General features: G+C 42.5%; 1 protein-coding gene across 1 annotated transcript in view; it reads right to left on the reverse strand.

Annotated features, from left to right (window-relative positions):
* The window catches only part of RYR3 (ryanodine receptor 3), a 464,873-nt gene that overhangs the window by 91,117 nt on the left and 346,635 nt on the right, over window positions 1–27,121 (reverse strand). Inside the window, exons 44-52 of the mRNA XM_016160800.2 lie at window positions 24,137–24,317; window positions 22,790–22,898; window positions 19,944–20,064; window positions 14,099–14,268; window positions 11,545–11,765; window positions 8,044–8,134; window positions 6,224–6,364; window positions 4,962–5,125; window positions 2,805–2,883 (exon numbers count right to left, since the gene is read on the reverse strand). Of these exons, the coding sequence (XP_016016286.2) occupies window positions 2,805–2,883; window positions 4,962–5,125; window positions 6,224–6,364; window positions 8,044–8,134; window positions 11,545–11,765; window positions 14,099–14,268; window positions 19,944–20,064; window positions 22,790–22,898; window positions 24,137–24,317 (1,277 nt within the window). The remainder of the gene's footprint in view (window positions 1–2,804; window positions 2,884–4,961; window positions 5,126–6,223; window positions 6,365–8,043; window positions 8,135–11,544; window positions 11,766–14,098; window positions 14,269–19,943; window positions 20,065–22,789; window positions 22,899–24,136; window positions 24,318–27,121) is intronic.

Below are 27,121 nucleotides of genomic sequence, written 5' to 3' on the forward strand. Positions count from 1 at the left end.
CTTCTCTAAGTGGCTCCTCCTCTTGGGTTCCCTGTATCTTGGTGAATGGCACCAGCTTACGCTCACTTTCTAAGCCAGAAATGTGGGAATCTTCCTCGACAGTCCCTTCTCCTCTGCACCCTCTCACATGTGTTCAGCCTCCCAGACCTATTCGTTTGTCTGCCTTGCCCTAACTTCTCTGCCAGTGTTTTAGTTCAGGTCACCATGATCTCTCACCTGGATTACTGTCACAGTTTCCTATGCAGCCTCCTTGCCCCTAGTCTGGCTCTCTCTCTCTGACTCCCTTTTCTATACCACTGGCAGGCGATATTTACAAAATCACTCCCATCAGGGCACTCTATTGCTTTAAAATTTTCTGACTCCTAGCTGCTGTCCCGGTAAAATGAAAGCCCTTTCTACAGCAAAGATCTCGTTGACCTCTCTAGACTCATGTCACTGTTGCTGCCCTGTCCTACACCACGGTCCTGCCATACTGAACTGTGGTTCCCTAAAGCCACCAAACTCTCTTGCTTCTCTGGACCTTCACCTGCTGGCCCCATGGCCTGCAATGCGCTCGCTTCCCTGTGTCCAAACAACTACCCATCCTTCCTCACTTACCGTAGATGTCATCACCTTAAGGAAGAGTCCCTGGACCCCTGCTATTGGATTAAACACTCCTCCTGTGTGCTCTAACCCTGTGCTCATGCCCATCACAGCAATGAACAACCTGTACACCATGGCTGGTTGACTCAGTTTCTCTCATCAGGCGGTAAGGTTCTCGGGGACAGGGAAAATATTCTTTTTCTTATTAGATAATCAGTGCTCACTTGGCAATGGTGAGCAAACATATTTCCTTGAAAACATGAAGCTTATAGTCTTTTGGAAGAGGAATTAACCAAATACCACACCAATAAATATGTAGCTGATAACTGGTATAAATATACAACTGTTATAAATATAACGATATAAAATTGGTGTGAAAATAGTATGACAGAAAAGAGCCTTTCTGAGAAATCTGGGAAGGAGGCATCCTGGGAATTCACACTTGGATGGATCTTTGAAGGATAAGTTGGTGAATGGTGTGTGCATGTGTGTGAGCGCAGATGGGTACCTGCTCAGGCAGAGGAAGGCTGCAGGCACATGCAGAGAGAGAGAGAGAGTTGTGTGTGTGTGTGTGTGTGTGTGTGTGTGTGTGTGTGTGTGTGTGTGTGTGTGTGTGTAATGTGGGGGTGTGGGGGGTGTGTGTGGCTGGAGGGCAGAGGGTGAGGGGAGCGACGAGGCTAGAGATGGCCGTAGAGGCCAGGTTAGGCAGTGCCCATCAGGCCGTGTTAAAGATTTTGACCTTTGTATTAAAAATAGAAGTTACTATGGGATTTTAAAAAGAAGATGGGGCTATAATGGAAAGCAGTGGTAGGACATGAACAAATTTGCATACTGAAACTGTCACCTGCCAATAGCATGAAGACCAGACTAGAGAAAATGCACGTGGGCAGACTAGTTAGGAGGTTATCACAATCGTCTGGGTAAAAGAAGACTGTAGCTTGAACTAAAGCCATGGCATGGATAGAAAGAACTATTTGAATTCGAGAGAGACTAAGGAGGTAAAATCACATGGCTTAGTGATGGATTGGGCATTGCTTTGGCGTGATGAGGGTGTTGCTTCTCCCTATTTCACGGGCTGGCCAAGTGGCATATATAAAGAGTGCTGAGAAAATACAAATGCTCTTGAGCAAACTAGAGCCCTTGGGCCAAATCCAGCTGACCATCTGTTTTATAAATACAGTTTAAATGGAACACCGACATGCTCTTTCATTTATGCTTTGTCTGTGGCTGCTTTTGTTGGCAGAGACGAGGAGTTGCAATGGAGACTGTCTGGCCCACAAAGTCTAAAATGTCTACTTTCTGGCCCTTTACAGAAAAGTTTCGCCAACCCTTGCTCTCGCATTGTGAGGTATTAGCCCATTCTACAGTTACGATGATTGCTGTGATCGTCGGCCACCAACAGGAACCATGAGAGGATAAGAGTTGAGCCCAGACCAATAGGCAGGCTGAGCCAGTGGTACAAGGTGTTCCTTCTCCAGGGCACACTGCATGGAAGTGATGAGGTGATTTCTGTAGCCTTGCTGTGGGGCTGGCCCTCTGTCCCCTACTGAGGCTGAGCAACGGGCCCCAACTGGCTGCCCACAGGAACCCTGGATGTCTTTGGCACATTCCTCCCACTCTGCCTGCCAGCATTAAAGGGCTGGCAGAGCAATTAAACTTATTAAGCAGGCTGACCTCATGTGGTGAGGAATTTTAAACACCAGATGGAAGGGCTTATTCACAAGGGAGTGTCTGGGGATTCTACCGCTGCCTACTGTAGGAAGATGTGTGTCCTCCCTCCCTACAATAAAAGCCAGCTTCCTGGCAAAATGCAAGGCTAAGGCTTTCAATTTCATTTTCCCTTTTCCAAAAAGAAAAAAAAGAAAACATTCAAAGAAAAAAGTAAATAGAAGCCTCCCGCCCTGCATTAAACGTTTATGTCAAACACACGCAAGCACGTGTTTGGATGCTAACTTCAGGAAATGCAACGTTGAGAAAGAAGTTAACACTCCAAGAACCTATCATTTTCTTGAGAAATACAAGAAATAGCACCACCAGCTGCTGCCGCCTATTTCTCCAACCTCCACCAACCCTAGGAAATTGCTGCTCAGAAATAATGAATGCTCTTGGCATGGCCAGTCTGTCACTTAGACAAATTAGGCAGATTTCCAGGATTGGACCCTTTAATGTTCCGGGGCTGTTTTTTTCCCCCTGACAATTGTCAGTTGGATGCTAATCCTTACCTTGTCGCAGGCCCATTTATCATGTGAATGCTCGGCATACTTGGTGACGATGTATTCCAATTTTTCAGGCAAGGGGAAACTGAAACGAGGGGAAAAAACCCAAAATTACAACCTCCCCAAACACGTCAGCTGGATGTGCTGAAAAGATGGCCAGAACCGACAATCAACCATAAGAAGTTGGATGTGGTCAACCTGCCAACCCAAAACTGAAGCTGGATTCCAGACACAATGAACTTCCTGCGCTGAGGATGCGGCATGTCCAGGCTTGGTCACAGACACACCCACGACCCATCAGAGGACGGCTCTGCAGCAGGCTCCACTGCAAAGGTGGGCTCCCTCTGGCTACTCTGGGTTCCCATGGCTCCTGAAGAACCATTTGGCTCCTGGGCCAGATGTGTCCAGGTTATACAGGGAGGATCCCTGCGTCCACAGACACCGGCCCGATATCTCACGGCTGCAATCTGGGAGTGGCGGGATGAGCAGCTAGAGGACCAAATGTTACAAAATAGTGGTTGTCTACCTTTATGAGCTTAGTGACTCGTATTTAAATACTAGAGTTTTATTAGTATAATAGACACCTGTTGTTTCTGTGAGTCCAGCAGTTTTGGTCCCTTCTGTTGGTTAGAGTGCCTCTGTTTTCCTTTCAGGAACAAACCTTGCACTGCGTGCAGTCTTATGTGAATTGTCTCTGAGAACGGGCATCTGACTAGGCCATGTGGACTCACTCTCCCAGGTATTCATATCTTGAGTTAGGTAAGAACAGGTCAGCAAACTCTTCAAGGGGATTCGTCCAATGGGGACACCTGAAGATTATCCATTTGGCCACTCTGCTTTGGTTCCTGTCCTTGCTGAGGCCAGGTTAGTCAGCCCTTCACTAGGTTTTGATAATGACCTCTTCTCCTTGCAATACGGACCTTTCCCGGCTAAGTTAGCCAGAGTTAGTTTCTTTCACTCACATTGCTTGAAGAAGCATACTGATGTCAGAGGTATACGCAAAGAAATCAGAACTCTCAACATGACGTGGAACCACTCATCATTGACACCCAGTTGCTAGACATAGCCTTGTCCCGTAATGTTGACAAAATCACCCAAGTTATTATACCATTTGTTATTCGTCAGCACACTTACATTTTCATAGGGTGAAGGTGTACAGAGTCAATACCCCCTTCTCTGTGGCCTCGGCTTGGCGTTTTGCCACGCCCCTTAGCGCTTCCTTATAGCAGGTTCAATTCAGTTTCCCACTATCCATTCGGCTCAAGGCTCCGTCGCATGAAATGTGTACTTAATTTTCCCAAAGACGAAACTTACATGTTATCAAAGCTGACAGCCCCTGGGAAAGGCTCTCGTTTAAGTACCACTGCCACAAAACACAAGTTCAAGGGCTCGTATAGAACACCTTACTCTCTCTGCTCTTTCTAAGGCAGTTTGGAGCTCTTCACTTAAAATGCACCAGGTCATAAAGATTGTATGCCCCATGACACATAATCATAACTGGAGCAGAACTACCACCAGCCAAAACTGAGCACATCTTTTGCCCATGGCCTAATTACCACCATTGAAGAATGCTGGAGAATCAGAGGGAGAAATTAAAGGTGCTATTATAGGGTTATTCCAAAGTTCCTGCATCCCTTGGCACGACAAAGAGTAGGCCCCGTCTCTCAGGTAAGGACCCCATGCTGTTCTACCATCACACCCTGAGGCCTTGCCGGGGCTCAGCTGAGTGTTATTTACAGAGTTGTTTTGATGCTATTAAGTTCTAATGGCACCAAACTGTATAGACCTAATTCACAAAGAGTGAAGATTATGTCAAAAAACTCATTAATATGTTAATTGCCTCATTTGTCAGGGTGGTTCTCACGATGCCTCAGGTGACATTTATCTGTGGAGAGCATCCATCTCTTATAATAAATAAACCAACCCCGCCCTCTAAAAAAGGCCCAGGATATAATAAGACAGCATATAATCAGATATGGATTGATTAATTCTTCAGGAATTGGGGACAAAATCCAGTGCTTGATGTGACTTGCAGTGTCAAGAGAAATGAAGAACAGTACTGGCTGGAGGGAAGGAAGGACACTTAAATTTCTTGCTACCTTCTAAGAAACACCGGCCACTGGGCAAAATATAGGACCAGCTAAGGGGTGATCTTGGACTCACTTCATGGTGTTGATAGGTTTGGGGTCAAAGTTGCCATCTGTATCCACTGAGATCTGCTTCTCCAGTGTGGCTGAGATTCTAGTATCTAAATAATCTGGTGGCAAGGCCCCAGCTATAGCACTGAGACAAGGCAGGGCCATTCGGAAAAGGTCTGGGTCATACTTCTGTAAGGAAAAACAAAGGCCATGTTAGTACAGAAACCAGAGCCATGGCCACCAGGCAGAACCAGTCACGTCACCAAGTAGCTGAGAAAAATAAAGTGCATTCATTTGTCCAGCTTAACCAATGTAGGGAATATGTAAGCTCTTTAACACATTCTCATGGAAACTGAGGGATGCTTAGAGGAGGACATGACAACCTATAAAGCTCTCAAATCATTATTTGCTTTAAGTTGAAAAATGTTAAGGTTTAAATCAATTTCTCCTAAATAGTTAATTTCAAGAATATCTAAGGGTTAAAGTGGTTCTCACTAGGCCAGAAATGTTTCTAAGCCAGTTTGCCATAGATGCTTATAAAACTGACCCACCCTGCAACTGTAGAGGGCATAGGAAACTTTGCTAGGCCCCTCGTGTGGATATTATCAACAGACTGCTCAGCATCACACCCATTCTCTCTTGAACCCAGCCAGGAAGGAACTTCTGTCATGTAACATGGGGTTAGGGACAGCTTTTGATCTGCTTATACTAGACCAAAGGAATACAGGAGTGAGGACAATTTTGACCTCAACAGTCTACATAAAATGGGTTAGGGGAAGTGAGAGCAAGTCTGAGAGTTAGTTGATGTATTTCAACTAGATAGTAGAGGCCCTCAGTCCTCCCGCATCCTCTTCCTTAAATCAGTGGGTATGAAGGACCTCCCTCACTGTTGCTTAAAATCTTTTGGAAATCCCGCATCCAACATCAGAGCAGATGTCAGGACTTCTCCTCTAGGCTTGACCCCGGTAAAGGCTAGCTAACAGGGGCCGCACATGGAGGTGAGGAAGTCATCGAGACTGAAACCAGGAGATAGTTTTGAAATTTACTCTGGTCGTTGCTCTACCCTTTATTAGCTTAATAAAGTTATTCAACTGCTCTCAGACTGTTCTCACCTGTAAGGTGAAGATCAGAGTAGTTCCTATTTCGGGGAGTTGGGGCAAGGATGAATATAAAGTATTTGGCACAATTCCAGCACATGGCAAAGGCTGAGTAGAGATTAGCTACGCTTCTTTGTAGGTGCTTGCGTCACTGAAGGCCTGCATTTTGTTCAAGAAACACTGCCATTACCTTATGAGAGAGGGAGTCAAAAATCCCCCAGAAGAGCTTTTCTGTCAGGTGTAATTCTTCTTCCACAGCGAGACCATAGCTCCCCCATCCTGAAGGCAGACAGTAATACTTCCAGCACTGTTCATAGTGATTTGTCAGAAGCTGGGAGGTTCAGAACAGGATTGCATCAGCGGGGTGGGGTAGAGACGATCCGCAGGCACCAATAACATGCAGGGAAGAATAAAACAGCAGGCTGCCATCGTGAGATTGAAACCAGCACTTCAAACGGTTGGGTTATCTATAGAGAGGCCCTCAAACACCACTGGGAATGGTCTGCTTTCCTGCCTAATGAGCTCTAACCGGAGCTGAATCTGCCTAATTAATCTTTTTGCCTCCTAATGTGGCCCTAGCAGTTACTGAAAAATGGAGAACTATTTCTACTCTAAGTGAGAAAATACTACCTACTCAGAGTTGTCACTGTGTGCTGTTCCAGCCAGTCAGGAATGGGAAGAATTTCTTTTGAGACCTCTGCTTATAAATCTGGAAGATGCCGGGTAATGGTGCTATGGGGATGGGATGGTGGTTCATACTTTGTGGGTCTGAAGACATTCTCTACATTGATTACTGCCCATGGGTTTCCCTCCCTTTCCTGTGAGCCTTCTGATGGCCGAGCCATGTTACAGCAGTTCCACTTCTGGCCAGGAGAGGGCAGACGTACACCGCTAATGTTCCCATCCCAACAGAGCGGATCCACAGAATCTAAGAAAAATGCCTGAAGACTTAAGAGGTAAAACTGAGCTTATTGTGGGCTACTGATGATGCCTCTTTGGCATCCAGAATCCAGCTGACAGCACAGGCCTGCCAAGGATGTAATACCAAGTTGAACTGTGCAAACCATGGTTTTCAGCTACGGTATGTTTTGAGATGAGACCTGGGACCGTTAGTGTTAGAGAAACAACTGAGCCTGTGGATGGCTGTGGAATCTCTGACAAAGAACAAGCTGTTTTCTGCCTACTATGGAGAGTGAGAAGTGAACTAAAGGCTTCTGGGACATCTGTTTATCCTAGTAAAGTGATTCTTGAAATCCTTGCTTGAAGTATTTCTGAAAAGAAGGAAACATTCTGTTAAAATCACTAGGAGAATTTTCAGGTGTGGCTGGCCATGGCTGACACTTTTGAATAAGCAAATATAGCAGGTGCCTCAGAGGTAAAAGTTAAAAAAACACTACCCTCTTGTGTGGGTAGCTGATTCAGGTGCCTTCCTATCCAGGCCAAGATGCTTGCAATTTATGAGAAAATCAGGAATGAAGCAACAACTAAGAGAAAGAGGGGGCCGGGGCGGGGGGAGGCTCTATGGCCTTCCTTTTCATTAAAAAATAAAAATGTAAACAAACAAACAAACAAAAAAACAAAAATGAGGATCTGTTACAAAAGGAATATAGCACAAAACAGTATGGAACAGAAAAAGGACATTTTAGTTTCTGTACTTAAATGAATAATCACAGGGCTGTCAATGCTTTTTGAGGTTGAAAACATTCTGAAAACCTAATTAGGGCAGGAAAGCACAAAATCCAAATCCCCTCACTAACTTCTGCTAAATAACAAGTAGTTGGTGGATAGCAATGAAAGAAAATTGGAGCAGTTCGTGAATCTAGAAAATTTACTCTTTTCAACCTGGACACTCGAGAAGGGGTTTGATTTGTGGACTGAATTTCGTTAGCTCTCGAAGGAGTCAAGCTCATTTAATATGTTTTCTGCTCCCCAGATTGTGAGGACATCACATATTACCAGGCAAGTTTCCTGTGCCGTGGACTGTATTTCTGTAACAGTAGACAGGTTTACCTTAAGAGGCATTTTGCAGTATTCGTTGAGTTGGGGCACATCAAAAACAAGACGTCGCAGGAGCTGCTGCAACATGGAAGGCCTCAAGTGACTGCAGCACGGGGTAAGAAACAAAAAACAGAAAAAAAAAAAAGAAAATAATAAATAACGAAAGGACCACTCAGCAATAACCAGATATTATAAGTAAGTTTTAAAACAATTAGCTTCTAAAACACAAGATCTTGGGTAAAACACAGTCGATGACAAAACACTTCAAACACTGAGTGTAGTTAAAATTCAGAAAGAGAGAAATGTGGCTCATGAATCGAGGTACCTAAGGTTATATTCCAATCACCATGTGACAAGGTGTTCTAGGGTCTATGCACACTCAAAATATAGCCACGGATTATGTGCAAAGAATGTAACGGAAAGAAGGGTCAGGTACTTTTATAGCCATCTCCACGGACCAACCTTCTTGAACTCTGCAAAGGGCGAAGCCAGAGGTGACCAGCTGCATAGTTGGAATCCGAGGCCACCTGCTGGTGCGATCTGGAGGGAACTTTAAGGCTCCTGAGTTACTATCTGATCCCTGAAATTCTTATTGGAATCATTTCTTGGATCAAGGCTCTGTCCTCAAAAAACACCTCTAAAAGGCAAATGCACTAACTAGTTAGAGAACAGTAATTTATCCATTATTGAAGAGTTCCTGCCTGGCCTTGGTATTTGGTAAAGGTAAATTCTGAGACAGAGAAAGGAAAGATAAGCAACACTGATTTAACCTTGATTTTTAGACTGTCGAACTTTTTAATCTTTTTAGATTTTTTAAAAAAATAATTTTTCAGTTAGATGATATAAAATATTATATTAGTTTCAGGAGGACAACATAGTGACTAGATATTTTTATACCTTACAAAGCGATCATCACCTCATAAGTCTAGTACCCATCTGACACCATACATAGTTATTACATATTATTGACTATATCCCCTGTGCTGTACTTTACATCCCTGTGACTGTTTTTATAACTGACAATTTGTACTTTTAATCCCTTTTACCTTTTCTGCGCATCACCCCATCTCCCCCATCTGGTGACCATCAGTTTGTTCTCTGTGTTTATGAGTTTGTTTCTGTTTGTTCAATGTTTTGTTTTTGAGATTCCACATATAAGTGAAATCACATGGTATTTGTGTTTCTCTGACTTATTTTGCTTAGCATAATACCCTCTAGGTCCATTCATGTTTTCTCAAATTAGACTGCCAAACTTCTTAAAAACCCGGTGGAACCTCTGGATACTCTTCAGAGAAAAGTGCCCATATGTATATCACACGATTTGGCGTATAAACTCAGTTCATGAACTCCTGAATCCCTCCCACAGATGCCTAAGGAGCCATGGAGTCAAGTTAATAACTGTGATGTTTAAGTGTCAGAATGCCAGGAAAGGAAGCCCTGGAGGTGTCTATGATGAGGAAGGTGGACATGAATGGAGATGGACAGCAAAACTCATCTGTTTCCTAGAGCTGGTCTTGTGACAAACAGCCCTGGAGGGAAAAGGGTCAGCCAAGATACACAGGAAGTGGCCTTGCTGCTGACTCTAATAATTATAATGCAAATTCCTTAACTTCTCTCATTATTGATTAGCTTTTTAGTAATGTCACCTAAGATTGACTAACTTGAATAAAATCAAGGCATGAAATCTCTATGAATTGCTGACTTATGAAAAATAATGGCATATCTAGTTAAGTATCAGTTTGCTGTGTCTAGAGCTCAGACGGGCAAGAGCAAGAGTGTGGAAGCTCCAAAGAATATAACAATAGGGCTGCTAGCTACATCCTGATTTGATGCAAAATTCTAATTTCCCCAAGGGTCTGATTCCTTAAAAGCATTTGTCTCACCAATATGACTTTATTACTAGGAAATAACTTAAATTGGGAGACAGCTCCTTGCCTGTTCTGGTCTCTAAGATATCTGCTGAGTTCAGATCCAGCAAAAGGCAGAATAAGGTCCTCAGCTGCCCCTGATACAGTTACCGGCCAATTACAGAATCAATGCTCATAGGAAGGGTTTCTTTCTGTAAACCCATTATGTATTCCCTCGCTACCACTGAGAAGAAAAGTAATGAGGCCATTACTCTGCCTTTAGAAGTGGCAGAGTGGAAACTCTAGGTACCCTATTGATTCCTAGAAGCCTGTAAGTGCATCCACCCAGCTTTGTCTCTCTTTCAAGAACAAAAAATTCTAATGAACTTAATTCTCTGCCAGCTATAATCTTGAAATGAATGTAGTGTCAGAATATAGGCCCTGATTTTGGTAGGGGAGCTCAGAGAGAACCCCTTTTATCGGGCCTTGGTGGGCCCCTCTCCCACCTTCCGTCCCCCGTCCTCCACGCCATATCCCAGGCAAACAGTATTGTACAGTGACACGGCTTATTCCCTAAAGTAGTCGAAGCCTATAGGCCTTAGAAAATAGAATGACAGCATATAATATAGCTTTATTTCCATAAATGGTAAGGGCCATTGTTATGTCTGAGATTGCCTTTGAGTCTGATGTTTTAAAGGGGCCAATCAATTGTGTTTTTTTCTTTTTTTTCTAGGTAGCCCTAGTCCCTCAACACCTAGTCATCTCTTGTGTGATTAGGACATAATTCATTTGACAAGAATCAGGACCGTGCCCAGCTGGCAGTTAAAGCTGGCCGGCCTTGTCTCCAGCACAACCTAAAGCAGAGGTTCTCAACCTTGACTGCCTTAGGAAACCATCTAGGGAACTTCAAAAGCTAGAGACCTGGGTCCCTTTGCTAAAGGTCTGATTTTGGGGGCAGAGGTGTGGCCTGGGCACTAGGATATTAATAGCAGCTCCCCAGATGATTCTAATACACAGCTAAGGCGGAAAACCACTGGCTTAAAGCAGGAGAGCCTGGTCCTGGACCAGCTGCCGAGACCTGCTACAGGAAAGCCTTTCTTCCTCTGGCCCTACCAGACCTGAGCTAGGCTCCTGGGGGTGACTTCGCCCTCTGCCCTTGGTTGGCTCTGAGGCTGCCTGCACTAGTGAAAACTATTCGCCTTACTTCCCCACTGAGACTGGAGAGTCCTTCTCTCCGCTTTCAGGTCTGTGAGGTCCAGGGGTTGGTTGCTTGGCTCCATAGCAACCCACCCCAGGCTCTTAGAAGCCTGGCCTCGGAGTAAAGGTCCATTCACTTAGAGGGGAAAAACCTGCTTCTGGCTCTAAGGAACTAAAATATTTGTTCTTAATCTGAATACTTCGGGCCTGTCCTCTCACTTCCTGGTTCACCAACCCTAAGGGCTAGAGCCTGAGCTGTGCTCCCTACTCTCCCCCACAGGGATTAGAAAGAGCCTGTGGCAACTAGGGGACGGAGCACATCCTAAGACATGTTTAGGGGACGGCTGGTGTATGGCAAAGGCTTGGAAGCTTACTCAGACTGGGTTCGCCAGTTTCTAGATGACACGATGAAATGCAGTTGGCATGGATGCACACGCAGAAGCGAAAAACACGGGAGCGGGATACTTACTTGCAAATGGCAAGCAAACATTCTTCTATGGTGTCCCTCTGAGCTTTGGTGAGGGAACGTCCCTTGGAAAGCCTGTATATTGTCTGCAGTGTAGAATCGATCAAAGAGGTGTAGTGTTCTGTTCCAGCAAAGAGAGGGGCGCATCTCGTGAGCAGCGGGAGCACGGCGGAACACACATACCTATTTAGCGCCAGCACGGCCTCTGTGGTGCTCAGCGAGACCTAGGAAAGGGAGTTGGGACTCTGGTCAATCCCCTGGGGAATGGCAGCAACGCTTACCCTGTGTGCTGAGCTCCCATCCAGTGGGGCAGGGCAGTGCACACTTATCTGTGCCTCACAGTGACAGAGGGATCAACGTTGTACCTTCTCAGCACAATTTCTCTTTTGCATTTTAAATAGTAATACCAAAAAGGTTAAAAGAGAAACAGAAAATCAAAGGCTGGCTGGCCCTCCTGACTCATTCCAAATGACCCACAAACATTTGTTCCCTTCAAAGAATTGTAAATCCTTATTAAAAATCAGCCGACGACCAGTCTAACCCAACATCCTTGATGTCTGCGAAGTCCAACTGCCAAGCTACCGCATTGTTATTCTGGTTTTAGCTCTCTTTTCTCACCCGTTGTAGACTCACAAGTTGTCCTCTTGTGATTTGAGATTAGTAATGATTATAGGCCAAGCAAACTCTCATGCTCACTGGTTTTGTGACAGTTTTGCAGAAAGTGGAGCTCCGATCCCTATCACTTAACTTATGAGCACTGTAAACAATTGACAGTGTGATAAGTGACATGAGGGCAGACTTCACTGAAGGGAACCTAATTCTGCATGGGAAAAAACGTACAAGGAATAGAAGCCTCGGACCTTCTCTAAAACTTCTGTACTTCTCACTCACAATGTTCTGGTTTACTTAGACAGACTGGATTCAAGGAACATCCACTTCGTGACACTAAATACAGCCAAAGCATATAGAACTACCATCTCCGAAAACTGCAAAACTTTAATAAATAAAAGAAACCTTGAGACTCACAGAGATGAAATATTATTTTCTGTGATTATCACAGTAATTATATCTACAACACATTTTCTATAACTTATAATTTGATAAACTGTTTTCTCTGAGCTGTATGCATTTCTGAGTATTCTTATTATTAAAAGTTTGTCTTCTAGAAGCTTGAGTCATCATCCTGAGTAACATGGCGCATCTTTCACATTTATCACTTGAATGGAGTTGTTAAAATGAGGAAGGACAAGAGCTTCAATTCCAGTGGCTTAAATGTTTTCAGGAGAGAATGCATGAAAATACGTGTGCCGAGGAACTGATCATCAAACTTTTGTTGTAGGTGGTGCTTAGACAAGCATGTGATTTGGACACCAAATGCTAGAAGATCTTATCTGATCTATAAGAAAATTGAATGCTTTGATCATGAACCTTGGGAATGTCCCACGAGTTAAAAATTATTTTTCAAATTTAGCAATTTATAGAAAAGCTGAAAACAAAATCAGCTGTTTTAATTATCCAGAAGGATCACATGCCCCTAACACCTTTACAGAAATGCCATCCGTTAGTCCCAAGCCACAGACAGCGATGGAGCCCTCATTCAGATTTGGACTCGTCTTGCTTTCCATTTTTAGATAAATCATCCATTTCTGAGTAACCTGTTCAAATGGAATCCATTGCAGTCACGGCACTGTCTGTCTGACATTCTTCACCAAGCTCAGGCAACTATCGCTGCTGGACACCAGGTGGAGCCTTTGAGAAACATTGTGACTGATCAAGAAGACATGCCTCTGGCTCTGAAAATAACCCTAAACTAGCAAAATGTTTTTAGACTTAAGCTGATTTAATTTGCCTTTTCTCCTTGGATCCAGGACTCCTGGTACCCTGTCTCTTTGCTTAGTCCTGACTTGGAGCATCAGGCATCTATGTTTTTTAACTCCTGGGGTCTCTTGTCTTAACATCTGTTGATGTTGGATCGCTTTACCCCATACTTGACTTCCAAACTTGGATTTGCCCTTGGCCTCCTGTCTTAACTTTGTCATGTCCTAAGCTTCAGGCTATCCTTCCTGATGGTCAGTGCATTAAACTTAGGGAGTGAGAGTGGGAAGAGTATTTACAGCATGTAATGCTGCCAGTCAGCCATTTTCATAAGCAATAGAGCCATAGTGCTCATGTGAGGGTGATTTTGTCCTGCTGGAAACATTTTGTTAGATCTGGAGTTGGTTTGGGGGGTGGTGCTACTGGTATCTAGTGGGTAGAGGCCGGCGATGCGGCTAAATACCCTACAATGCACAGGATGGCTCCCCACAACAAACAGTGCTCATGTTAATAAACTTTTGAAATAAAGCTGGATTGAATATCTGAGGTCAAGTTTACCTCATCTAAGTCTCTGGTCCAACACATTAAGATCTTCCATTTCTTGGTGCCTGTTTTCTCATCCTTTAAAGCAAACTACTAATATGTAATCAGTGAGTAGATAAAAAAAAAAAATCAATTCTGAATCCAATGTTACTAGTTTACGATGATGGGAAAATTTATTTTTCTTATTACAGTCACTTACTGTATCTAGAGAGGCAGAGGCTCTTAAGTCCGGCAAAAATCCAACCTCCAGCAAGTGGAGCAGAAAAGCTTGATCCTTAATGCCATAAACGCGGTCCAAGAACAGCACCATCGGTGCCTTGTGGTCAGGGCAGAAGTTGGCGGCCATATCTGGCTCACTCACCGACCCGTCTGAAAGACACACAGAGAATGTCAGTCACTTCTCTGTCTTTTCTATCTTACAGTCTCAAAGGCAACACAGAGTTTGCTTGTCTATGGTTTGTTCTCCTAATGAGCCACAGGAATTTTGGAAATAATGTAATATTGTGCTGGATCTAGCTTATGCTGGCTTGAAAGAGCCGATGGTTAAAATTTCAAGAATTTTGTGAGCCAGTTGATAGACATGCCCATTATTAAAAATTTACAATTAGGTAAACTATATTTTAAAAGGTAACAAACACTCAAAATTAATTACTTCGTAATTGTTTTACTACAGATTATACTCTTGAGGTTATTTACATCTATTATATTTGCATGTTAGAAACACAATATAATGGCTGTTACATGCCTTCTCTTTCCAACTCTGTGCCCAGTGAAACCATGGTGGTACTTGAAATCAACCATGGTGAACATTATTATTTTTGGCATGTTAATAAGTGTTTTGTTCTCAGTTTGGGAAACACTGAGCTCAACTTTTTTCCTATACCATGTTTTCTCAGAAGTTATCATTTTAATGTGCTTGATGAAGTTACAAAAATGTGATATTTTTGAAAGTAGCATCACCAAGGTTGAGAAATAGGAGACCCTAGTTTCCATCCCCCACAAAGATCAACAATTAGATTGTTATCCATGAACAAAAACAGCACTGGGAGAGCTCAGGAGTCCACTTACTAAACTTCCTTAACACAGAGGAACAAAAATCTAAGAATAACTGCACAAAAAGAGAAGGAAGAACAGCTTCATTTTGCCTGAATCATTCCATGCCCCAGGAAGGCATTGCTCAGTACCAAGAAGGGACTCATCAGCTAGAAAGAGTTCCTCCCTCTGGTAAAAGGAGAGTGAGGTGAATGCTCAGCAACTCTAGCCTTTCAGGGCACTACATGAAGGACCTGCTTTGGTTCTACCCATCCAGACACTGGCGAAGCTGAGATGTCTAGAGATGGCTAAGAGCAAGAAAAGAGGGCAGGGGCTACCTATATCAGTCATGCAGCAAGAGCCAACATGGTTGCCAGCGAGCTGGTCTGCAAAGGATCTCAGCAGCTTTCACCACTGAAGAAACCAACGGCCAGCAGAGCTGCCATGCAACCCAGGCAGATTTCACAGGTTTTCGTGTTTGCAGATGCCCAGCTGCCTGAATCTCTCTCCATGCGCATTCCCTTCACTGCTGAAACACAGGATTTGCAGTGACAGCCAGCCCTGGCCCCTGCAGCTGTGAGACTTCAAGATGCCAGCCTAATACCCGTCACTGTGTGTATACTTGGGAATAGACTACTATTACTGGCCTTTATTGCCATGCACACACCTATAGTGAGACCCTGAAGTCGCAGGGATGCATACCAATAGCCAGGGCCCCCATAGCTGCTTGTGGACCCAGCTCTGGCCTTGTCTTCTGTCCAATAATAAGGAGATTACACCCGTAATCGAAAATCTTCCAACATGAAAAGCCTAGAACCAGACAACTTCCTAGGTAAATTCCACCAAATATTTAAAGAATTCTTACCAATCCTCCTCAAGCTATTCCAAAAAATTGAAGAAGAGGGAACACACTCAATCTCATTTCATGAGGCTAGCATTATCCTGATACCAAAGCCAGGTAAGGATACTATAAGAAAAAAAAGCTACAGGCCAATACCTCTGATAAATATATAGCTGATCCTTGAGTAATGCAGGGGTTAGGGGCACTGATCCCCTGTGCAGTTGAAAATCCACACATAATTTCTGACTCCTCCAAAACTTAACTACGGTAGTCCCTCAGTATCCACAGGGGATTAGTTCCACAATCCCTCACAGATCCATAATCTCTGTACATCAAGTCCCTTATACAAAATGGCATAGAATGATGCAAACAGCCAGCCCTTTCCATCCATGGATTTCCAACTGTGAATCAAAATACTGTCCATGGTTGATTGAATTTGTGGATGTGAAACCTATGGATACAGAAGACCAATTGTATATTTATTGAAAACAATCTACAAATAAGTGAACCTGAGCAGTTCAAATCCATTTTGTTCAAGGGTCAACTGTACATGCAAAATTTCTTAGCAAAATCTTAGCAAACCAAATTCAACAGCACATTAAAAGGATCACACCCCATGATCAAGTGGGATTCATCCCTGTAAGCCAAGGTTGATTCAATATACATGAATCAACAAATGTGATATATCACAGTAACAAAAGGAAAGACAAAAAACATATGATCATTTAAAGTTACAAAAAGCGCATTTGGCAAAATTCAACACTCTCAATAAATTGGATGTAGAAAAAACATACTTCAGCATAATAAAGGTCATATAGATGACCCACAACTAATATTCTCAATGTTGAAAGGTTGAAAGCTTTCTCTTCTAAGACCAGTGTCAAAACAAGGGTGCCCAGAATTACCACTCTAATTCTAGTCAGTGCAATTAGATGAGAAAGAAATAAAAGCCATCCAATTCAAAAGGAAAAAGTAAAATTGTCTCTTTGATAACGACATGATCTCGCATATAGAAAAATCTAACGTCTCTACCAAAAATTAATAGAATAAGCAAATTTAGTAAAGTTTCAAGATACAAAATCAACATACAAAAATTAGTTGTGTTTCTATACACTAACAATGAACTATATGAAAAACACAATCCTATTTACAAAAGCATCAGAACAAATAAAATATCTAGAAATAAATTTAACCAAGGAAATTAAATATTTATACACCCAAAACCATAAGACACTGATGAAAGAAATTGAAGACATGAACAATGGAAAAAGATCCTGTGTTTGTGGACCTGAAAAGTTACTATTGTTTAAATGTCCACACTACTCAAAGCTATCTATAGATCCAATGCAATCCCTATAAAATTCCAATGTCATTTTTCACAGAAATAGGAAAAAAAATCTTAAAATTCATATGGTACCACAAAAGACCCTAAATAGCCAAAGTAATCTTGAGAAAGGACAAAGCCAGAGGCATCACATGTCCTGATTTCAAGGTAGAATAATCAAAACAGTATAGTATTGGCATAAAAGCAGACACATGCATCAATGGAGCATAACTGAGCCCAGAAAAGGAACTCACACATATGTAGTCAAGTAATATTTGACAAGGAAGCCAAGAATAATCAATGGAGAAAGGATAGTCTCCAAAAAATGGTGCTGGAAAAACTGATATTCATATGAAAGAGAATGAAATTAATCCCTATCTTATGCCATTCACAAAAATGAACTCAAAATGGATTAAGGAAATGTAAGACTTAAAACATAAAACTCCTAGAAGAAAATGTAGGAATAAACTCTGACGCTGATCTTGGCAATAATTTTTTGGATATGACACCAAAAGCACTAGCAATAAAAGGAAAAATTGACAGGTTGGACTACCTCAAACTAAAAAAGCTTCTGCAATGCGAAACAACCAATTTATGGAATAGAAGAACATATCTGCATACCATGTATCAAACAAGAAGTTAATATCAAAAATATATAAGGAACTAACACAACTCAATAGCAAAAAAACAAATCATTCAATTAAAAGATGAGCAAATAACCTGAATAGACATTTTTCCAAAGAAGACACAAAATGACAAACAGATACAGGAAAAGATGCTCAGCATCACTAACCATCAGGGAAATGCGAGTCAAATCTACAATGAGATCATCTCACAACTGTTAGGACAGCTATGATTAAAAAGATAAGGAAGCAACCTAAATGCCCATCAACAGATGACTGGATAAAGTAGTTATGGTTCATATATACAAACAATGGAATATTACTCAGCTATTAAAAAAAAATGAAATCCTACCATTTGCAATAACAAGGATGGACCTAGTGAAATAGGTCAGAGAAAGATAAATACTATATGATTTTATTTATATGCAGAATCTAAGGACTAAAAAGAACCAACTAATCAAAAAGAGACTCACGAATATAGAGGACAATCTGGTGATGGCCAGGGGTTGGGGCTTTGGGAGAAAGGGGTGAAGGGTTAAAGAAGTACAAATTAGTAATTGATATATGGTCAAGGGGATGGGGAGCACGGTATAGTGAATGTAGTTAGCATTAATGTAATGGCTAGGTGGAGAGCCCGAGAAGAGAAAGAGCAATTAGGGGAACAGTTCTACAAACTATATAAATATCTAACCAATGTACTGTATACTTGAAACTAATAATAAAATAAAAAAAAATTAAGAGAAAAAAAGATAATGGATGACAAAGGCTGGCGAGGAGAAAAGGGAACCCTTGTACACTGTTGGTGTGAATGTAAACTAGTACAGCCATTATAGAACAGTATGGAACTACCATATGATCCAGTGATCCCAGTTCTGGGTAGGTATTAAAGGAAATGAAATTACAATCTTGAAGAGTTATCTGCATCCCTATGTTCATTGTGGCATTATTCACAAAAGTCAAGACGTAGAAACAGTCTAGTATTTGTTGATAGATGAATGGATAAGGAAAATGTGATACGCATATAGAATGAAATATTACTCAGCCATAAAAAAGGAAACCTTACCATTTCCAACAATATGAATGGACCTTGAGGACATTATGCTAAGTGAAATAAGTCAGACAAAGACAAATACTCTGTGATCTCACTTCCATGTTGGATCTAAATAACATTGTATTTAGAGAAATAGAGAGTAGACTGATGGTTACTAGGAGCTGGGAGAACTGGGAGAAATGGGGACATGTTGGTCAAAGAGAACAAACTTTCAGGTATAGGATAAATAAGTTCTGGGGATCTCAGCACAGCAGGACAACTCGTTAACAATACTGTATCATTTACTTGAAAGTTGCTATGAGAGGAGAACTTAAATGTTCTTACCATAAGAACAAACAGAATGCTAATTAGGTAAGGTGAAGGATATGTTAACTAATCTTAATGTGTTAACCATTTTGCAGTATATATGTGTATCAAATCATCATGTTGTAAAGCTTAAACCTACATAATGTTATATATAAATTACATCTCAATAAAGCTGGAAAAAATGTGATGTATTCCATAGCATTTCCTAAACTTATCTGACTCTGAACCCCTTGTACACCAATTAGTATCATCTACAAAAATGTTCCACAGAACACCAGTTTGAGAAACAGTCAGAGTCATGCTATCTTTTCAATTCTTCCATTTGCCTAGATGAAACTGCCTGCATCATAGGTAGAGAAACCGAATGCCTCTGGGAGAGAAGAAGTTTTGCAGAGTTAACATTGACAGATGCCAAATGTCACAAGTAGCACTGGGGGAAAAATTGTTTATGATCCAAGGACACGAGGTACACAGGACTGTGGCAGAAAGGAGCTGGTGTCAGGACCTATCCATCGGTTGCCCCGGCTGGCTGCATGATCTGGGGAACACGGGGGCAAAGACTAAGAAAGGCTATCATGAGAGATTCCACTGGTCCCGCTCCATTAGCCTCCTTCCAGAGGCTTAGATTTTTTGGAGGACTGTGAGGTCTGGAGTGTCTGTGTCTACGGGACATAGGGTACAGGAGTCTCTGACACTGGGGAGCAGAGGAGAGAGCAGCTGGCTGGAGGGAGGAGGAGATAAATCCAGAAAAAGAGCCCTGCAAGTAGCAGCCTGGCAGGAGCTCTGGCGGGTGGACAGAGTTCTGACCCCGAGAGAGTGGCCCCCAGGGGAGACCAGCAGGACTCAGCCCTTGGCTGCTTCTCTTACCTTTGTTCAGGGAGGGTAGTTTCAAGGGGATGCTGATGATTCCAACCAAGTCCTCCGTGGGGACAAGGGAGCGTAGAATTGACCTGATCCTGATGGCTTCCCCTTTTCCTGTCCGGATAAGCTGCAATGCAGGGTTGGAGAATAAGATAAAGGAAGTTCCCACAGCCCCGCCTCACCCCGCTCCACCTCCAAACCTCTGACAATGAAATGGTTCTCTTTAATGGGGGAGATACACTTTTAAATTTTCCTAATTGCCATAGACACTTATGGCTATGGGGAAAAGAGAAGCTTTCTCTCGATTTCCTAGAAGAAGTGCTTCTGAGGGAATAACTAAGCAAGGAAGTCAGTTGATTCCTTTAATGGACGCGCAGTTATGGTACCACATCTCAGCAGTGTACATGCAGTCTACTGGCGATTTCCAGTGTGACTGCCATACAGGGAGCTCTCAGTGGACAACGTAGCCATAATTCTAGGCTCTAGAATTCTGCAAAATGTAGAAAGACTTATGAATTTCAGTTTCCTAAAAGTCTGATTAATGCTGAGCCTGGGGGTGGGTAGGTAGGAGGAATGTAGAGGCTGTCCTAGAGAATTTGAGGGTCTCAGTGGAGTTATTCTGGGGCAGATGACATGATCCATATAGCCATGAATGGGTCAAACAGTATGTGAGGTACACATCCTCCTGCATGTGGGGATGGCAGGTATGCTCCTGGGCATAGGCCCTCAGCTGGGAACTGAACTGCCATGAGCTCAGGATCAAACCTACCCTAGGACAGTTGGGTGGCATGCTTGGATATGACGCCCAGAGGCCCCAGGGGAAGAAAACCAGTGCATCCACCTTAGCTGCCATCTCTCATGCCTGTGGGTCGAGGGGTGGCTGTCAGTGATGATGGCATCGCCCCTCCCATCAGCAATCACAGAGATGGGGCCCGGGGTAGGGTTTGAGCGTGTGAGAGTGTGTGCGTGTGTGCGTGTGTGTGTAAAGAGTCAGACCGAGGGACAGTGAGGAAGAAATTCTTTCCCAGACTGGGCTCTGATGCCATCTTGTGCTGCTGTCTTCCTAAGAATAAGCAAACTGTGTAACTTCCTTTCTGAAGTGATGACAAGTGGTCGAGGGACCTGATGCCCCTCCTCCCAGCACTGTAGAACACCCCAGTGTTTCCCTGGCTCCCTTTTCTTTATTTTATTCATTTATCTTCAAATGAATAAAATAAAGAAATGAAAAAATGGGCCCACATGGGTAAGGCTGGTTTAATCACAGTAGGAACTAGAATCCTAAATATTCTGATTAGCCTCCCTTATCAACGTTTAGACTTTCTTCCATCCATAGTACTTTTGCTCTAGACTCTTCCATATTGGAACAGTTTCTCTAAATACATGTCGATGGATTTGCAAACAAGAGAAACTGTGTATTAGGCAAGACCACGACACACTGGACAAAGCTAAGATGATGCAGTGTCCTAAATTATAGGTTGTGATCAGTTAGTAGTAGGCTGTAAAATCAAATTAGTGGGTTGTGACCAGCATTGAAGAGCATGAAATAGATTAGTATAGAATAGAAAAAATTAGAGTGCAGTATCTGTAGTAAGGATAATTTTGTTTCTGGAATACGTATATGGTAGGTGGCAATGCAAATGACATTTCTTAGTATGTTCAAAACAAATAATTTTGGTCAAAAAGCTTGAAAGCCACTATTTTGTTCTGTTTTTCATTAGCATTAAAAAAATACAACACATCCACTGTTAACCTGGCAGTGACCAAATGCAGAATCTCATCAATACCAAATACCACTGTTTATACCAACCCAATCTGTAATGCAAGTCTTTCTGGGAGAGGCTCTGGAATAACTCAAATGCAGTGAGTACTGCAGAGAGAGGCAGGCAGGCAGGCGCCAGGGCCCCGAATGAGATAATCAAGTAATTCTTTAAAAGAATTACCAAGTTAAAAAAAAATTTTTAAAGGCTATTTTTGTGTAAAAAGCAGTTATTTCTTCTCTCACTTAAGATGTGAGGCCTTATGTGAAATAAGGTCACTTGCAGCCCCAGCAGAGAAGAAAAAAGGAAGAGGAAGAACACAACTTTTTAGGTCAAAACTGGAGGTCTGAGAAGACATCCCATAAAAATAGAAGCATCCTTTCGGTATGTCTGCAAAGCTTACTGCTGGGAAATAATCAGACATGAACTGTGGGAAGAGACTACTTTCCTGGTGCCTAACACCATGATCATCAAAAAAAAAAAAAAAAAAAAAAAAGGATTTTCCACGTGGAATAGCCTGATGGCCACACCAAGAATCAAATTGGTCACATTTTGACCAAATTGAGGCATATTCAACATAATTTTTTTTTGGGGGGGGGGACTTTTGAAACAGAATATAGGGAGGATGTGCCCAACTCATGCCACAGAGAAATCAGACAACACTGGGATTTGCCCAGAGTCATCCCTTAGTCCTACTTCGGGTACGTGAGGAGACAGGGTTCTTTGGAAAAGACAATAATGCTGGGAAAAATAGAAGGCAGAAGGAAAAGAGGAAGAAGACCATACATGAAATGGATCGACTCCATAAACAGCCAGAGGTCTGAGTCTACAGGAGCTGAGCAGGGCTGTTGAGGACAGGACATTGTGGATATCGCTTATTCACAAGGTCTCCAAAAGTTGGAGCTGACTCAACAATGTACAACACACACATTCTTTAGAAAGCTGCAGAAGCAAGTATCGGACATGGGAACAGCCTTTGATAGAAAGGCATGTCAGTAAATGCCAGAGAAAGAAGAAAAAAATTACATTCAAGAAGCCTACAGTGCTCTTGGCTCAAGCCCCTCAAAGTTGCTCTCGGAGAATTCTACCACTTACGTGCATTTCAGGAGCACAGCGGCCCAGGAGATCTATAAGAGCTGAATAAAATGACATAATTGCATTGCCCATGTGCACGATCTCTTCATCTTCATTGTCCTCCGTGCTGCTGAGAAAGAACCAACACAGGGAGGTTTGAGGATGCCTGGCAGGCCTGGTCATGTATTAGATACGAGCTGCTTGATATGAAGACACTCTGTAGGCATCCCACATCATCTCCGCCGGACACCTTCCCTCCCTCCAGAAGCCGACCAGGTGGTTTTAGCCACTAAGTTCAAAGGACCCACATATTTGTCCCGGGGTCCCATGATCTTTAAGACACAGGTGCCAACATGAGCTGATCACTTCAGACCATAAACACTCGTGGAGCAGCACCGTAATCCCCATAGCTCCGACCAACCATCCAATTTCCTTTCCTCCCTGAATACACATGGAGAGCACATTGAACAAGGGGTGGGGAGGGCAAAGTCCCTGTTCTGGCTCTGTTGGTAAAACGCTACATGACACTGGGCCCCAGTTTTTTTTCTCATATTACATGAGGAAGTTGGGACAGCTTATGTTTTAGATTCTTTCTAGCTCCACTAGGTCACTTGTTAGACCCAGTGACCAAAAAAAAAAAAAAAAAAAAAAAAAAAAAAGCCAACCATCTAGCGAGCTCTCTCTCCTGATTTATACCCATTTTCTAGATTCTGGGGTATAATCTATAGGCTGTGTTCAAAGAAAAGGGAAATGGTCAGAAGACATAATGAAAGAGAAGTCACAAGGCAATCCCCTCCCTGATGCACGAATTATCTCCTTAACTTTTAAATACCAAGATGAGTGATGCTGTGATTTTTCACATCCTGCAGCTCTTTTTTACCTGAGGAATTAAACCAAAACACTTTCAGAAAAGGAAGTGGAGAGTACCATCTCCTTTTAAAAGTGAGGTACGAGATGAGTCACCAAGTTTTAAAATACTGAAGGGAACCAACTGAAGTCAGACACTGGCCATAACCTTGCTGGTCCAGGCCTCTCAGCCTGCACACAGCGGCCTCCTGTGGTGACGCTGCAGGGAGGCACAGTGCTGGTGGAAAGAGCTTGCCAACTTCTTAATTTTGCCAATTGGTCTAACTGGAGTGGGATAAATGGAAGTGGGTAAAGGTGATACTGATCGCTAGGCATACTGGGAGTGTCGAGCCAACAACACGCTTGACAACATGCTTTAAAATGTTTTCATCATAACTGTACAGAGCCCGTGTTTTCTCCACCAGGGGGAAATTACTGACACTTCTTTAATTGTCCATGTACTGGCCATATTTGGGAGTGCACCAATCATATCTGTGCCCGAAGGCAACTCTGTTTGCTTACACTTCTCTCTTGCATCCCTGAGAGGGGAGGTCCAGGGCTGGGTTCTCAGAGATCTTGATGGCGCCTTGCATGGCTGCCAACAGACCGTTTCCTCCTTCACCTCGCAGAGCCGGGCCGAAGCACTCTGGACGTCTGATGAGCAGCTTGACCACGACACTAGCATTTTCTTCCACACTTTCGCCTAAGGAAAAGAGGCATTCATTTCTTCTTGTTGGAAGGGACAACTCGACAATATATTTCTAATTGAGGAGGCTGGGAGGACAGTACTTGATTGAGTTTGTCACTCACTCTTAAGATCAAGAAGTAATACTGATGGAGAGAAAGGTGAGATTTGCTAAATCAGGTCAGAATCTGTTTTTTTTGAAGTATTATGATTAACCAATATAAATCAGAATCTTATTTTTCAATTCAGGATTTTGTGCTGTTCTTATTAATTCACTAAATTTCAGTTCTCAGAGGGCAAAAAAAATATATACTACAGAGTCTGCCACTAATTACTGATTAATTCGCAGGTGACTGAGAGAATGAAAGAACTTTATATCTTTATTAACTCCATGAAGGGCACTTACAAGGTATTTCCTTTCTTCTTTGAGAAGAGGTAAAATGGTAACTCAAGCTGGGGTGCCTTGATTAACATCTGGAGAGGTGACATGTTAGCTCCTGAGCTGTATTCCTACGGTCTAATACCTACCCTGGAACAATCAGGTTTGTGTGGATGGTCCTCCAAGCATTTCTGAAATCATTTCTGCAGATAACTATCTATCTGTCTTGGTTATTCCTAAAATAGCTATTCGCACTTATCCTTGCATCTTTTGGAGGGAGGGGCACTGAAGAATTTTTAGACATATTTTAAAAACATCATAGGAATTTAAGTTCTGTTTAAAATTTTTTTTTTGTTAATCAATTTAGAAGCATTTTGGGGACATTAGAATGGTAACCCAAAAACCTGGCTTTCGGTCCAGCTTTTTAGCAAATCACTATGTGAGTATGAACACTGAACAATCTTACTGCACCTCATTTGTCCTGTTGAGATGTTCATGTCTCTTCTAGTTTTAGAGTGAGTCCATTAGTCTAACCCATACACAGAGATTTCTCCTTTCACGTCCAGAGGTTCAGAGGGGCTGAGCTTGCTGTCCAAATACTTAAAATTAACTTGTGCTCATCTCACACACAAGCTCATACTTGAACACATTTGATGTGACTCACCTCACTGGAGAGCCTACACTATGTCACAGCTGTAGCCCTGGTCTAGAGGCTGGCCTGAGAGATCGGACTGCTGACATCTTTTATTTTATCTCTTCTTTAATTCCCACCCCACATCACTTCCACCCCTGACCTATAGATGTTGCCGTTTCCCCTTAAGAACTGGATCTCTGAAGGTGGGGCGTCTCCTCCCACAGGTTTGTGGAGCATACCCAGGGCCTGGCACGCAGAGCACACTTGGGGTACCTGGCGTACTTGGGGTATGGTCCATGGCCCCACCCGGGGCGTGAACCCAGGACCATCTGTGTGTAAAGGAGACGCACTAACCACTACACTATGGAGCCACACCCTGTTGACATCCTTTTTTATCACTCGACCTCTTGCACCGCAGGTAAATTTCGAGATTCTAAGTACATACCTGTTTATGTTTTAGAATTGTGTACTTGATTCACAAACATATTCATTAAGCTGAATTTCAACAACCCATCAGTAATTGAATTACACTGCTTTATAGTTCAATTCTTCAAGACTAAAATTTTTGTAAAAAAGTTTTTTTTCAAGTTTCGTCTAACGTATTTGGCAATGATCAACATCAAAACAAGAGTTTGTTTTTATTAAACCAAAACCTACATGAGGAAGATTCTCAGGAGATGCTAAAAGTGTAAAATAATCACAATAATGGTATGGCGGAAAGAACCAATGAAGAGAGAAAGCAAGAAGAGCCTGAGTGACATTGTGAAATTTGAAGAAGAGCTCAGATAAAGTGATGATGTTCAGTTCTAAAGCCATGCTTTTCTGTAAATTGAACCTAATATTTATACTAGGTGAGTATAATCAAAAGAGGTATACTTAAAAACACCGGGAGAATCAACATATTTGAAAGCAAATATCCTTAGTCATAAACTCACAGTTAACGGCTTTCGAATGTTGTTGGCCTCCCAAATGTATCAAGTAGCACACACACCCTTCCTCCCAGTTTTCACTTTTCATTTCAAGAATAATGAAGCTATAACTTTGAGATTTTAAAAGTTAAAAAGCCCCTTTTAGCGTGTTTAAATATCAGTACTCTGATTTTTTCAGTTTTCAGGATGGAAACACATAATGGGTCCGCCAGAGTCTTCACCAGCATGCTGAATTCAACTTTCCACGGCCATAAGCATCTTGGAGTTTGATGGGACATGGACCCCAATGTGCAACAGAAGGTGAAAAACCAGACCATGAGTTCTACACTGAGTAGGCTATCGAAATTCATTTGCCACATTAGCCTCATTTTATCTGAATCTAAGGTCTTCATATCTAAGCTAATTAAATTGGCTCTGCCAACTAACCCAGGAAGCCATTCCTTGATTACTGAATTGTGAGGGATGCAGAAGGCACCCTGCAAGAAGAAGGAACTGAAGTACAACCACTCCTGCTAACTAGAGGGGCCATAAAAAAGAATTTCCAAAGGCTTCACAAAGTACAGAAAATGGCATGATTGGAAGAGAGAAAATTCTCTTCTTAATTACCTGTAGCTCAGCATGCTAGACAACCAACCAACCAACCAAATCCACTGTAGGAAAGGTGGCTACTGGCCCTGAGGGCATTTTTCAAGGGGGGGGGAGCGGGGAGAGAGAGAGAGAGAGAGAGATAGAGAGAGAGAGAGAGAGATCTGAGGTAAATTAGTTTTGCCCAAGGGCTTACAACAATGCTCTTTGCTTGAGTTCCAAAATGAATAATGAGCTTAATAACAGTGTGAATGTTCACAGTGGCCTTTTCTCAAAGGCTCTCAATACTGTCTTC

This window comes from Rousettus aegyptiacus, unplaced genomic scaffold (genome assembly GCF_014176215.1).
Source record: "Rousettus aegyptiacus isolate mRouAeg1 unplaced genomic scaffold, mRouAeg1.p scaffold_m13_p_3, whole genome shotgun sequence".
NCBI lineage: Eukaryota > Metazoa > Chordata > Mammalia > Chiroptera > Pteropodidae > Rousettus > Rousettus aegyptiacus.